The following is a 16,066-nucleotide window of genomic DNA, read 5'->3' on the forward strand; positions in this document are numbered from 1 at the left end:
TAGTCGCCTCTTACGACAAGCATAGTCGCCTCTTACGACAAGCATTGTCGCCTTTTACGGCAAGAATGGGTTGCTGAAGACCTATTTACCCCGGATCTTCACGGGTCACATATATAACACGACGCTTGTCAAGCTTATGCGCGTTGCTTCCAATACAATGACATTTTCGATGGAGTTGTGCGAGTGGGGAATGCAAACGGTAGAACAGGACATGCTTACCCTTTTCGCGAACACCTGGTGTCATCACTGTTTTCAGCGATCCATTCATTTAATTTTCTATTTTAATTACTATTTTGCCTGTTATGTTCTGTTGAATCTGTTTCGGTAGACAATCAAGAATGATTAAACTGAGGCGTTGACGTTTTGAAACAAGAAGCAACATGATTCGGCCCGTGAAAATCTGGGATAGAATAGGTCTTCAGCAACCCATGCTTGACGTAAAAGGCGACTGCTTGTCGTGAGAGGCGACTAACGGGATCGGGTGGTCAGGCTTGCTGACTTAGTTGATGCATGTCATCGTATCCCAATTGTGTGGATCGATGCTCTTGATTTCAATCACTGGCTTGTCTGGTCCAGACTCGATTATTTACAGACCGCCGTCATATAGCCGGGATATTGCTGAGTGCGGCGTTAAACAACAAACAAACAAACAGCAACGTGCACGTGATTCAACTGGCTGTAAGCTGATCTGTCAAGAAAATGACACTGTAACTAAACAAAACCTGCCCACGCATACTATCTGCAAATCGGTCTCAAGCATTAGACTTTTTAATATTTCCAACGTGTAACATTACGGAGCAATATTAACATTAACGCTTAACAAGAATAAAAGCAACAAAACCGTTTCCATAATCTTAATATATATGGGGGAACGGGTGGCCCAGTCGTCTAAGGCTCCGCGATTCCCTTTGCAGAGTTGCGTCCCTTGGGCACGCCAGAAACCTGTGATAGTGGGTTCGAATCTCGGTTCGCCCCGATTATGTTTCTAGGTTTGTCAGCACCATACCTGTGCTTATGTGTTTCACCGAAGTGGTAAACGTCTGAGACCTGCATCACTTCGGGCTTTCCTCCCACATTAAGCTGACACGCCGTGATATAACAGGAATACTGTTAAAAGCAAGCGGACAGACGTATCTAGCACGGTACAACGTAAACATATTTAACGAGGCACAAAAACTTAAATTTTAAATTGAAAGCTTTAATATGTTCAAATATTGTCTGTGGTAATAAATAACATAATACAGTCTGTTTGATATAAGGGTTATGTCCCGAGTGAAATAATTTTCAGTGTGAACGAGAAACATAAACGTGTTGATAAAATTGAAAGAAGTCAAATAATATAATGTCCTACAAAAACGAACAAGGATCATGCCATTTTTATAACAATACATTTATTTACACATTAGCACAAAAAAAGATACCTGCATAGATTCCACCTCTATTATCACAAAATCACAGAGAAGACATGTATCACAATACTGTTTGATCGTCATGTCCTTAATAAAGACATTGCAATAGCGTTTATTAACATGAAAAACGTTTCATTTATGAACATTTGTGTTTTTCTGAATATACACTTAAGTGATAACTAGAAATGGTTGCTTATCGGAAGAAAAATAACCATCTCGCATTTCAATGCATTCATCTCAGAAGAATCTTCGCTGTGTAATTCTCCATTGAAATAAGATGGATAAACTCCATCACTCAGAGATGTGTGTAACTGAAATGAACACACTTAATGTGCTTCAGCATATCAAGTCCGGGACGCAATGATACACATAAATAAAAACAGCAGAGAGAAATAAGGTAAGACGATAATATTGATACACATGCAATTGAACGCTGCAAAGAGTGAGTGAGTGAGTATGGTTTTACGCAGCTTTTAGCAATATACCAGCAATATCACGGCGGGGGACACCAGAAATGGGCTTCACACATTGTACCCATATCGGGAATCGAACCCGGGTCTTCGGCGTGACGAACGAACGCTTTAACCACTAGGCTACCCGACCGCCCCACGATGCAAAGATGTCTGAGTATCTTTTTTGGATAAGGCACTGCAGTTCATTTTTTTGTGTATTCAAAATCTTAGTCTTTTAAAAAAGCCATTCTAGATATTCTTTGGCAGAAACAATATTCCATCACACAAAGGCTTGTGTTATCGATACGATGAACCAATCAATATATTTGGTATCATGATAAATATGCAAATGAGGTTGCCTGGTACGGACCTTTTTTCAAGCTCCACATATCAATGTAAGGACTTCTATTACTAACTATTGATTAAAAAAATATAAAATTAAAAAACTATCATATACGGTATAATATATAGTGAACAAATTCCAGATGAATTGCCCGAAATAGTTTCTGAAGGCAGTTGTAGATTGAGAATATGTCAAAAGTCAATTTGAACGTGTTTAACAAAAGCGACAAAACCCTTATGTTTCCATATTCAAATGAAATCTCCAAAAGTCGATGGTACGATTCCGACTATATCCAATCTCATTATAATCAGATCCTAGTTCTCGCTACCGCTAAACAAAGATCTGATCATTGCGGGTCATGTCAGAACGACCTTTCATCTGACCAATCAGAGCATCGCTTATCAGATCAAGAAAGTGACAGTTGGAATGTGATTTTTGATCGTGCAACCTCGAAATAAACACACACAGGGTATTCCGAACGACAGTCATGGGCTTTATGTGTGTATCCATACAATCTTGACCATCTATTAGCCATTCCAGAATGTTCTTTTGTTCAGTTTATATTTTTTCAATCGAGTATATGTCAGAATATGTTTAGACGCGTAGTCGCCAGTTTGAAACTCGTGCCGTAAAGCTCGATTAAGCTGCCTTCTGATTGGCTATTGTCCACTTCATGTGAGTCATACCATTAGACGGTCAAAGTTCGCGAAAGGTCGGTCTGACGTGACCCGAAATGGGATGTTTTCAGTTCTTTGTTTTGCGGTAGCGAGAACTAAGATCTGATTTTAATGAGATTGGACTATATGAGGAGCATGTGTTTATGAACCCGTTGATAACACCAGATGTTCGCGAAAGGGTGAACGTATCCTCTTCCATTGGTGGTATCCGTCCCAAACACAAGCACACGTTTAACCAGTGTCAGCATTCCAAATTAAGTAAAGCATATAAGATGGACGACATATCAAACTCAAGTTCTGGCTACTTTAAAAAATAACTTAATTGCAACAAAGGTAATGAGTAAACCATAATGTAAGGATTTCTCTTGTATAATATTGTTGAGTGAGTGAGTATGGTTTTACTCCGCTTTTAGCAATAGTCCAGCAATATCACGGCGGGGGACACCAGAAATGGGCTTCACACATTGTACCCATGTCGGGAATCGAACCCGGGTCTTCGGCGTGACGAGCGAACGCTTCAACCACTAGGCTATCCGACCGCCCCTAATATTGTTGAACGATCATAGTTAGAATTAATTCTCAGGTTTAAATTATCCCTTCGATATGACTCCTAAGAATACATGTATTTCTATTACATTTGTTTTCAAATTGTTGAGGTGCGATGGGATAGCCTTGTGGTTAAGGTGTTCGCCTGGGTTCGATTGTGTGAAGCCCTTTCTGGTGTCATCAGCGAGAAATATTGCTGGGTGATTGCTAAAAAATGCAAAACCCAACTCACTTACTCGCTCACTCACATTGTTGAGCAAAAACTAATCTCGCATTCATTGGTTCAGTAGCTTCTGAGATGAAGCGTCAAGAATAATGATGTCACGGTTGATGGCGAAAACTCGATATTTTCACGTTCAAACTTTCATAATATGTAAACATGAATATTTCTTTGTCAATACATGCACAGGAACAGAATCCTTTTCTCAAAATATCCTCATATCCTCATATCATATTCATGGTAAATAACACCAACCTACAGCCATTTACATCATAACGAACACACCCAGACTGTAGAAAATGAAGGGTACCAAATAACTACCTCCAAACACCCCGCCCAATAATGTATTAAGCGAGGTATGCATCAAGAAATGCCTCAACGATGACGCTCCACATATCACCTCAATTTCCCCGTAAACATTCGTAACATTACGACATTCAATTTCCTTTTCCGGCACGGGCTGGGGGCCGTTACAGACATCGCCCATGCATAACGTAACGCAGATTTGGATATTCGGTCCGACGTCGTAAGTGCATGTGGTCTCGTTGTTTGGCGGAAGGTTCTCCAGTCGAGGGTACTTTGATTTTGCGAAGGAGAAGGTCTCTCCATCACTGCAGTCACGGATGTAGCTTTTAACTACACCTACAATGGTAGAAGAAAAATTTCTTTGTCTTAACCATTTCTATTCCAAAAGATACATCACGTTTACTGTTAACTCACTCACTCACTCACTCACTCACTCAATCAATCAATCACTCTCAGTGAAAGGTTTACTGTACACATGCCAACAAAGATTTGTTGAAAACAAGAGCATATTCACCGTGATCTAGACCGCCTCCGTGGTCTAGAGGCAGAGCGTCCGCCCGGAGAGCGGAAGGTCCGGGGTTCGATCCCCGACTGCGTCACACAAACACACACACGTACGTGCACGTCGCTATATAAGTGCAATAATCTTGGACGCGACGTTAAACCCCATTTCACCTCACCTCACCGTGATCTTCAGCAAAGACTTATATGATATTATATTAATAATCAGTGCATTTTATTGTATTTGAATATGGATTGATCAATCAAACAAATTATTTTTTCTTCTAAACTGTGTTTTTTTATTGTAACAGCTTCTTTCATTCATTGATCCTGTTTGTATCCTCAACGTTTCGCGTCTCGTCGTTATTCGGTAGAAATATTGCCAATACGACGTTATATATTAACTGCTATATTAAGCTCACACGTTCTGATATAACGGAAATTCTGTGGCGTTAAGCCAAACTCAAGATGACGTGATATATAATGACACACTTTGAAAACACATATTCGAATTGTTGTAGTGAGTGAGTGAGTGTGGTTTTACGCCACTTTTAGCAATATACCAGCAATATCACGGCGGGGGACACCAGAAATGGGCTTCACACATTGTACCCATGTCGGGAATCGAACCCGGGTCTTCGGCGTGACGAGAGAACACTTTAACCACTAGGCTACCCGACCGCCCCTCGAATTGTTGTAATATTCAAGTAAAGTTGTTAATCAAAGACATAATCAAACACAACAATGTCGAATCTCATTAAGTGTGTTTCGAGATGGACTTAAGCAAAAAAACACATCTTGTCATTTCGAGTTTCAATTTACTATGCGGTTTCATTGTGTGTCAGTATAGCTAGAGCCTCAATGACTGCGGCGTATAACAACAACCAATCAGTTGCCATGGTTACCATACATAAGAAAAACTACCCTCACCTTGCGATATGTGCTTTTCAATCATACACATCGTCTGGTTCACATCGTTACAGTTTTTATAATATTTATTTTTTTTAACGTAATCCGAATCATCAGGTGCTTCTTCTTCCTCTTTCTTCTCCGTCTTGGTGATGTTCAGGAGGGCGGAGGCATCCATGCAGTCCACATCCCCTCCCCCTGTATCACCGCACTGGTAGCATGCTAGGGAAGCTTGGACAGAAAGAAAGTCGAGTGAGTGAGTGAGTGAGTGAGTTTGTTTTTTTCGCCGCTTTTAGTAATATTCCAGCAATATCACGGCGAGGGACACCAGAAATGGGCTTCACACATTGTACCCATGTCGGGAATCGAACCCGGCGTGAAAAGCCAACGCTTTAACCACAAGGCTACCCAACCGCCCGAAACAAGTGGAAACTACAGCGTAGTGTATGTTTGTTTTTCGAAAGTTCTTTTTCAAAAGAGGATATGATGGACTAAAGTTTTGAGGATTTTACGGATGTTCATACTCAAATATCTTATGGAATATCACCTATGTGCAATTTGATTGAAAATATTCAATGTCAACGCCAGAGAATAATCAGTCTCGATTATCCATAACATCCATTATTGGGTGTAATAGCGGTGAAAGTTACATGAGTGGATCACTGAATATCAGTGATGACTCCAGGTGTTCGCAGAAAGTGTAAGCAAGAGCTCTCATGGTAGCACCTGCGACTCAAAACAATTTTCCTAAAAACGTCAAGTGTTGTTAGACGCAACACTGCAGTACTCCTGCAAGCGATGGCCATGCTGTTTCTTAAATTGCTTTAACAAACATGAACTTGTCTTTCCTTGATTGTCTTTCGTGAATCTTTAATAAAAATATGTAATGTGTGGGCTTGTATGTGTTTTTGAAAACGGTGGCCTCAATACAAAATAAAACTGCCTGTCTTTACTTGTGTGAAACGTAGCTTTTGATGATCGTTATCAAAAGACAGACCCACTTTGGGCCCTAGCCTCGCCCCTGTCCCTCTTAGATATATGACGAGTGGCTTTATCGCTATATTGGCACAACAAATCAGTCGTGTCTTTACTATGACACATATATCCCTCTCCCTCTGACACGGAGCGCATGCTGTCAGCTCAACACGCTTGAGTTTACGAGAAAGTGAAGTACAACGATAAGAAAATAAAAGGGTTGAACAACAATGACCAATCACGTCATTAGGTGTTGCCCAACGACACAACTATTTTAAATATATTTATTTCAATAAACTTTTGGCATGTATATGTTGGGGTTGACTGATTACACAGTGAGTACTCTCTGACACGTCAAATTGGGACTGAAATTATCATGGAGAATAATTACCCAATGAGTTTCGGTTGAATATATGTATTTGGAGCTTTTGAATCCAGGGATGATTGAGTCCATGCATAGGTCCAAATGTATGTACGTATCGACCTAATTACCCACCCACTCTTGCTATCTCTCAGGGCCACCCACTTGCATGTCATTCTTGCTATCTCTCAGGGCCACCCACATGCATGTCATTCTTGCTATCTCTCAGGGCCACGTGCACCCACTTGCATGTCATTCTTGCTATCTCTCAGGGCCACCCACATGCATGTCATTCTTGCTATCTCTCAGGGCCACCCACTTGCATGTCATCCTTGCTATCTCTCAGGGCCACGTGCACCCACTTGCATGTCATTCTTGCTATCTCTCAGGGCCACCCACTTGCATGTCATTCTTGCTATCTCTCAGGGCCACCCACTTGCATGTCATTCTTGCTATCTCTCAGGGCCACCCACTTGCATGTCATTCTTGCTATCTCTCAGGGCCACCCACTTGCATGTCATTCTTGCTATCTCTCAGGGCCACCCACTTGCATGTCATTCTTGCTATCTCTCAGGGCCACCCACTTGCATGTCATTCTTGCTATCTCTCAGGGCCACCCACTTGCATGTCATTCTTGCTATCTCTCAGGGCCACCCACTTGCATGTCATTCTTGCTATCTCTCAGGGCCACCCACTTGCATGTCATTCTTGCTATCTCTCAGGGCCACCCACTTGCATGTCATTCTTGCTATCTCTCAGGGCCACCCACTTGCATGTCATTCAAAGTGTATACAGAGATCCAGATAAGCTTTTGGTGTTGTGGGTATTTTACCCATGCATTTTAAAATCATTGGGTATCAGTAATTCTATCTGGGTATTCAAATTTCTGTTACCCACTAGTTTTTACACATGTGGGTATTTAAGTTAAATATTAAAAAAAACACGATTCATCTAGTCCCTGTAAACTGGTGTCGTGTGGGTTCGAGAACTTTATAGGACTCAAAAATATCACGATACTTCAACAAGAAAGTGTGATGGCAAATGATCATGATGTAACTGTCATCGTGGAGTTTAGCAAGGGTTATAATTTCAAAATAGGTTGCTGATTTGCTAATCGAATATGCCGGGTTACTTCACAATACTTTGATGATACGCACAAGTTTTATTTTTGTAGCGTATCTGTAATGTTCGTTGCGTATTTGATTCGCTTGGATTTTATTTTACTGCGTATTTCTGATGCGTATTTTACGCATATACGCAGCTTATCTGGGGCTCTGGTGATTTGATTTAAACATATTTATTCACAAGGAGTGAACGGGATTGGGGGACAAGTTCTTCCAACTTAGAATGCCCTCTCCCTGGTATTTACAAAATATTCACAATTTCAAATTCAATATATATGCATAAAACATAAAACACTATAGATGAGAGAGAGAGAGAGAGAGAGAGAGAGAGAGAGAGAGAGAGAGAGAGAGAGAGAGAGAGAGGTTCATTGTTGAATGAACAGTTCTTTATACAAATCTTTTAGTTGTACATATATAATGTTGTACTGCCTTAAATATAGCTTCATTTTCTGTAACAACGTGATCTGCACGTTATGAACAATATTTTTAAGGCTGTTTAACATAATTTCACGCTGATGTCTAAACAATGGACATTCCATGAGATAATGATATGCATTTTCACATGTATTCGAACATGTACAGTTCGGGTGATCTTTTATACCAATTCTATATAAATCATTATTCAACTGACTGCACATGTATCTCAGTTTTGTGTGTAAGATATTATATTTTCTTTTTCCATAAGCGAAGTACGCAGGTGACGTGGGGTGGTGCTTTTGTAGCGAATTTTTAAAACAAGAAATCTTAGAATTTCGATCTGATAACGGAATAGAGTTCCGCAATCGGATAGACGATGGGTAAAAGGATTCAGACGAATGTCTTAGTCTTGTGAGAGGAACACTGATGTTTTCAGAGTTTCTGAGACTGTATGAGTTTTTTGCAGCAACGGTTTTGGGTAGAATATCTGGTATAATATATTTGATTGTCTCTCTACCTCCATAGGTATGTCTACCTGTCTAACCACCCACTTGTCAATATATTGCTCATATATGCTCATGTGCATGCACTTGTGCACCCATATATCCTGCAAGGTATATCAATAATATAAACGTCAGTTTGAAGCACTAACTCTGTATTGTCTTCTTTCAACATAGATGCATATGCCACATTCACTGTCAACAACAACCAACACTTGTTGGCATGTACGGTTGTGTCTGAGTGGTTGTATACTTTTAAAAAGAAGGGGGTCATAAAATATAATGTTGATACCAAGTATTGTTGACGACAATCATCCAATGCAAGAACGTTTATGTCAGTAAAGGTTAACACCAGACCCACCCTATAGTTTGCACGTGCCTCGTGCAGGTGAGGTGAGGTGAGGTGAGGTGAGGTGAGGTGAGGTGAGGTGAGGTGAAATTGGGTTTAACGTCGCGTCCAAGAGTATTGCTCTTATATAGCGATGTGCATGTACGTGTGTGTGTTTGTGTGGCTGCTTGTACTAGTTCGGACTGATGCCGATTTATAGTGCTAGCTCACTGAGATACCATGCCGCAGTTTAACATGAATATCCCACTCAGAGACAGTATACTCACTCCGAGCCGACCAGTCCCTGTTTAGCCCCTTAATGCCGAGCGCCAGGCAGGGTAACAACAAGTACCATCTTTTAACGTCTTTTGGTATGACGCGGCCGGGGATCGAACCCCGGACCTTCCGCTCTCCGGGCGGACGCTCTGCCACTAGACCACGGAGGCGGTCGGCCTCGCGTAGGAGCGACACAGTCATGATTTTGACACTTTCAAGGAAGGCCGATTAATTTCTGTCAATCTTTTTGTCTGCTTGATTTCATTCATTGATTGTGTATGAACTAACGATGAGGCGTCTGCAACGCGCGGGGGTCTTCTGGCTACTGGCAATCTGGCAAAAGTCAGCGTGCAGTGATCAGCAGACTTTGAAACAGGTACCAACAAACCATAATATTGACGATCGACCCCCTTCAGGGCGTCCCAGGTCAACGACAAGAGTTCGGATCGATTGATCCGAAACCAGGCTCTACGAAATCGATCTCAAACGGCGAATCAAATTGCTTCAAACTTTCATCAGGCAACTGGACTACGAGTTTCGGGTCACTTGATTAGAAATCGTCAACGCGCAGCTCATGCCATGTGTTGTGCTGACCCCCACAAATCGTCATATTGCCAACAGACGTCAATGGTGTCAACCTTGTGTCGAAACCGGGGTTATCGTCTCTGGTCATGTGTCATGTTTTCAGATGAGTCCCAATTCACTTAACATTTCCTTGATAGGCGTGGTCGTGACTGGAGACGTCAAAATGAACGTCAATGTGACCTCATGATACATTTGGCGGTGGATCGGTTGTTTTTTTTTATTGTTGTTTAACGCCACACTCAGCAATATTCCAGCTATATGACGGCGGTCTGTAAATAATCGAGTCTGGCCCAGACAATCTAGTGATTGACATCATGAGCATCGATCCACGCAATTGGGTTCGATGACATGCATCAACCAAGTCAGCGAGCCTGACCACCCGATCCCTTTAGTCGCCCCTTACGACAAGCATAGGCGCCTTTTATGGCAAGCAATGGGTTGCTGAGGCTTATTCTAACCCGAATCTTCACGGGTCGGATCGGTTGCGGTGTGGGGTGGCATTACTATGACTAATGGAAGCCCGCACCACACTGTACAAGGAAGGGTCACGGGACAGTACTATCGGGACAACCTACTGACACCTTTGATGTCCCGTTTGTATGCGTGTGGGTCGACGTTTTGTCTTTCAGGACGACAACGCCCTTGCTCACTACGCACGAATAGTCAATGCTCACCTCCAGCAACACAGCATCTATAGAAAACCTTTCCCCTATTGAACACGTCTGGGACATGACAGAGAGACATGTTGGTCAAGGTCACAGCCCGTCATGTTGGCTGAACTTGGCCAGGCACTGCAAGAAGGGTGGGACAGACCTCCCTCAAGTCGCCATTGGGAGACTTATCGTGGTGGTATTACGCACTATTGTTCCAAAATACATTTCACATTTTCCATTTTACCCCTATCGTCCTTCGAGATCACTGGCGGTCATAACATCTACTGTCATACTTCATAATTTGTTCATTATTATCATACAACTATTACTGGAAACTAATATTTACAATTATGGAAATTTTAAGTATCCTCTACTTGTTTTGAAGAGTATATGTACTCATCGATCAGCTTGTTGACATTTCAAAGTGGACCGGTTACTCGAAATTTTACCCTCTTGTATGTCTGGGCATAACAGTGCTCTTGCTTCTTTCAAACCAGGAAGTCATAAGCCACGTTCACAGTCCATTCGCGACCAACTCGTGTGACAAGCCGTTACGGTTGCAGGTTACGGAAAGGTGAGAGTGGTGACGAATGGTTCACAGTCACGCTGTTGTTAACAGCTATTATGCGCCGCACCCCATACAATCTACCCGTATTGTGGTTTTACCTGAATGTCGGATAATTAGTGTCATGTGACTAATGTGAAATCACTGTCTCACGTTATCCTTTGTTTACCTAGTATAGAGTCCTCCTCCAACCCCCCCCCCCCCCCACACACACACACACACACTTCGCCCCCCCCCCCCCCCCCCCCCCCCACACACACACACACTCATAATGTGAAATCGGTGACTCACGTTATCCTTTGTTTACCTCCTATAGAGTCCTCCTACTGTAAATATACACTCACTCATATTACTGAGTTAGGCATCATATCACAGCATGTGAATGTGTCGACAACGTACAGACATAATACGTAACGTGCTCTAGGACGAGCTACTGTGGTGTCTCAGTGACACATATTGAAACACGCCGTGTCATAGCAACGCGGTTTTCATTGAACAACGTTTTGTTCACAGAAAATGGTCAGCGAAGCAACCAACTATACATATATGTCATAATGGCAACTGATTTTCGCGTATGACTTCCTGGTTGAATGACATATAGATGATGCCAGCAATGGATGAATATATGACAAGATACACAACGTGCATTGCTTTGAAGCTTGACATATTCAGGTTATACTTTAACCGGTAATGTTTTACTTTGCTGTTGTGTTGTAAATGAATAAATAAATAAATAAATAAATATATATTTTTTTTTTTTAAAAATAGATAAATAAATAAATAAATAAATAAATAAAAAATAAATAAATAGATAAATAAATAGATAAATAAATAAATAAATAAATAAATAAATAAATAAATAAATAAATAAATAAATAAATAAAATAAATAAATAAATAAATAAATAAATAAATAAATAAATAATAATGAAATATTAAAAGAAATATAAGAAATATAATTACACAATAATATAATAATATACGTGTTCATAACTTTCATCTCTATGTAAGGATTATCTCGTGTTTGGCAACGAGCCATAGTATAAGTATTTTATCTCGACTGAGCATGGAAACCTTAGATATATCTACCCGGATACAGCAACGTCGGTATAATTTATCCTAGGGCCTTGTTCAAATATACCGTCACGAAAGAATTTAGAATGGACAAATCCTTTTCAGAGAAGGCTTGTCGGACTACCGACAAACATAGGTCATGACAAATAGCCAAAGGTCAAATGGAAATTGGGTTTTCCTTCGTGGTTTTCCCTTTTTGCCTTCGACGTCTAATCGTAGTTCATTACACATCCACTGATCATGCTATAAATACACAAACGACGTGGTGAAGATATTATTCACGAACACGAACAGGTTTATATACGACGTAATTCGATTTTGATCTTGATGACTTGATTAATTGTATGTCAAAGTGCCACAACGGCATGGGACTTTGTTCATTATATCAATCACTGGAATTTAGAATGGACAAATCCTTTACGGAGAAGGCTTGTCGGACTACCGACAAACGTAGGTCATGACAAATAGCCAAGGGTCAAATGGAAATTGGGTTTTCCTTCGTGATTTTCCCTTTTTGCCTTCGACGTCTAATCGTAGTTCATTACACATCCACTGATCATGCTATAAATACACAAACGACGTGGTGAAGATATTATTCACGAACACGAACAGGTTTATATACGACGTAATTCGATTTTGATCTTGATGACTTGATTAATTGTATGTCAAAGTGCCACAACGGCATGGGACTTTGTTCATTATATCAATCACTGGAATTTAGAATGGACAAATCCTTTACGGAGAAGGCTTGTCGGACTACCGACAAACGTAGGTCATGACAAATAGCCAAGGGTCAAATGGAAATTGGGTTTTCCTTCGTGATTTTCCCTTTTTGCCTTCGACATCTAATCGTCGTTCATTACACATCGCACCTGCAGCTAGCTTGTCAAGTATAATGAGTGGGTGAGTGAGTTAAGACTCAACTGAACTTTGAACATTTATTGTGATATCACTATTTCGTCACACCCACAGTGGCCGGATTGCAAGATAACTAGTTCGTCACACCCGGAGTTGCTATGTTTCCTGACCACTAGTTTTGTCACATCCCGAGTGACTGGGTTGCTAGCTCACTAGTTCGTCACATCCGGAGCAATTGGAGTTCTGACCCCCAGTTCATGACTAGGTCGTTATATCCAGAGCGGCTGGAGTGGCTGATGACCAGTTCGCCAGATCCAGAATGACTAGAAAGTCTGATGACCAGTTCGTCATATCCATACTGACTGGAATGTCTGATGACCAGTTCGTCATATCCAGAATGACTGGAATGTCTGATGACCAGTTCGTCATATCCAGAATGACTGGAATGTCTGATGACCAGTTCGTCATATCCAGAATGACTAGAATGTCTGATGACCAGTTCGTCATATCCAGAGCGGCTGGAGTGGCTGATGACCAGTTCGTCATATCCAGAATGACTGGAGTGTCTGATGACCAGTTCGTCATATCCAGAATGACTGGAGTGTCTGATGACCAGTTCGTCATATCCAGAATGACTGGAATGTCTGATGACCAGTTCGTCATATCCAGAATTACTAAAATGTCTGATGACCAGTTCGTCATATCCAGAGCGGCTGGAGTGGCTGATGACCAGTTCGTCATATCCAGAATTACTGGAATGTCTGATGACTAGGTGGTCATATCCAGAATGACTGGAGTGTCTGATGACCAGTTCGTCATATCCAGAATTACTGGAATGTCTAATGACTAGGTGGTCATATCCAGAATGACTGGAATGTCTAATGACCAGTTCGTCATATCCAGAATGACTGGAATGTCTGATGACCAGTTCGTCATATCCAGAATGACTGGAATGTCTGATGATCAGTTCGTCATATCCAGTCTCACTTGATACGTCACTGGGGTCCATTGATCATGCTATAAATACACAAACGACGTGGTGAAGATATTATTCACGAACACGAACAGGTTTATATACGACGTAATTCGATCTTGATCTTGATGACTTGGTTGATGGTATGTCAAAGTGCCCCAACGGCATGGAACATTGATCATTATATCAATCACTGGTTGGCATGGTCAAGATTCGATCATTTACCGCCACCATAAAGTGCTGGGTGCGGCGTTACACAACATTCACTCCCCCTGGTCAAAAGCTCTGCTTCAAGAGCAGGTTGTCACTGTTACGAGATTGCCGCTATGAAATTATGACAATCAGTTATTGCTAGACATAACTTGATTACTTAACTCGAGTTATTATTCGTACTGTGTTCTGGATAACCCGATCAATACTTGGTGCCTGCAAGTTTGCCCATTAAAGTATATCAGGTTAGCATTCATATTGCAGGTTAGCATTCATATTGTAAACTCATGTAGAAAAGTCCACAATTTTTATTAGCTGGTGACCTAGATTTTTCTCTTATCAGAAGTCCCATACAAAACTTTGAGGAAACTTCCCCGTACAAAACCGGGGACACAATGACAGCGAGTCACAGTCAGTGTCAGTTAGCAGTAATAAATATAGACGTCCACGTTCAAACATTATTTCTGTTCGGTAATCCAGCGTTATAGTGAGGCCATGTATTGTATACTGTGATGTGCTCACAGACCGATGATAACACGGCCAGGTCAGTTTACAGGGAGCTGAACGTGAAAAGTGACACTAAACAATCTGTAGGCTGAGAGTGTTCAGACTTTATACCAATAATTCTATATCGAGTTATAACACCTGGGTAATATGTTCGGTTGTTTTGAAAAAATATTCGTAAAGTTGCTTCTATAACAGTGAAATGAGATTGTCACCGTTTATGAGGGGGATGCTTTACGTGCGTTTTGTCACACAATTCGTTCACAGTGGCAAGACTTATTATGGCAACAACAACAACAGCAATAATAATAATAGTAGTAGTAGTAGTAGTAGTAGTAATAATAATAATAATAATAATAATAATAGTAATAACAATAATAATAACAATAATAATAATAATAATAATAATAATAATAATAATAATAATAATAATAATTTCAAGACTACACCGGTCAATGGATCAGTGTGCACTCGATTTTCACTCTCAGCTCCATTGGGAGTATGGTTTCAAACTGCCTATTCAGGCTCTGGTAGGTAAACAGTCACATTATCATTTCATCCTACCGGGTACCCTTTAACTGATGGTAAACAGACTGAGGCACATTTCGAACATTGTCACATATTTCGAGACACCACATGTAACGTGTGTTTCAGTTCGGGGCAGGATCGAAGGTCTGGAGACACTCAAGCTTACTGAACAAAACGGTGCGACTATATAAGAACACAAAATATAAAATACACAAGAAAGAAATTTGGTACATGATGTTAACGACTCGTCTCAACTTAACATACAGCGCATAACGATTAAAAGAGACGACTGTTGTTTAGATTGGTGTTTGTTATAAGGCGTGCGCTCAAGACAAATACAGGTGAGAGTTATAACACATATAATCAAAGAAGACACAAGATAAACTCACATGTGTAGTCAACAGAGACTGTCAAAACCACCACAGCGATACAAACAGGTAGGTAGAGCGAGCCAGCCATTTTGTACACCTGAAACCTCTCGTGTTGAAATGCAAACAATATGCCTGTATTCAGACGGATCATCAAAATATAGAACGCAAGGCGCGGCTCGTCGTCTGTACTCGATAGCGTGCGTTTTGGCGCACGTTTATTTTGTAGTCTTTCGAAGCTATTCATTCGTCACGAAACATGTTATCAGAACATAGTGGGCGTCATGACCGGTGTTTGATAGCGGATGTGCGTGAAGGAGTGGAGTTTGTGTTACTGTTTGGTGGCTTTACATAGAACGTTGTAAGCGATTGTTGTGATCAGGGTGGTACCTGTATTTAATTATA

General features: G+C 40.9%; 1 protein-coding gene across 1 annotated transcript; it reads right to left on the reverse strand.

Annotated features, from left to right (window-relative positions):
- Positions 1 to 1,374: 1,374 nt before the first annotated feature.
- On the reverse strand, positions 1,375 to 15,844 carry LOC139471705 (uncharacterized). Its single transcript, XM_071254174.1, has 3 exons — positions 15,683 to 15,844; positions 5,385 to 5,594; positions 1,375 to 4,289 (listed from the first exon to the last, which is right to left on the reverse strand). The coding sequence occupies exons 1-3, from the start codon at positions 15,813 to 15,815 to the stop codon at positions 3,913 to 3,915; spliced, it is 720 nt and encodes a 239-aa protein (XP_071110275.1). The 5' UTR covers positions 15,816 to 15,844; the 3' UTR covers positions 1,375 to 3,912.
- Between the last annotated feature and the right edge of the window lie 222 nt (positions 15,845 to 16,066).

This window comes from Haliotis cracherodii, unplaced genomic scaffold, assembly GCF_022045235.1.
Source record: "Haliotis cracherodii isolate W230 unplaced genomic scaffold, xgHalCrac1.p SCAF_23, whole genome shotgun sequence".
Lineage (NCBI taxonomy): Eukaryota > Metazoa > Mollusca > Gastropoda > Lepetellida > Haliotidae > Haliotis > Haliotis cracherodii.

Coding starts and splice junctions, on each gene's coding strand:
- LOC139471705 (XM_071254174.1), bottom strand. CDS start 15,815: ATGATCCGTCTGAATACAGGCATATTGTTTGCATTTCAACACGAGAGG. Junction 5,595..15,682: donor AGTCTCTGTTGACTACACAT/GTGAGTTTATCT, acceptor TTTCTGTCCAAG/CTTCCCTAGCATGCTACCAG. Junction 4,290..5,384: donor TGAAAAGCACATATCGCAAG/GTGAGGGTAGTT, acceptor CTACCATTGTAG/GTGTAGTTAAAAGCTACATC.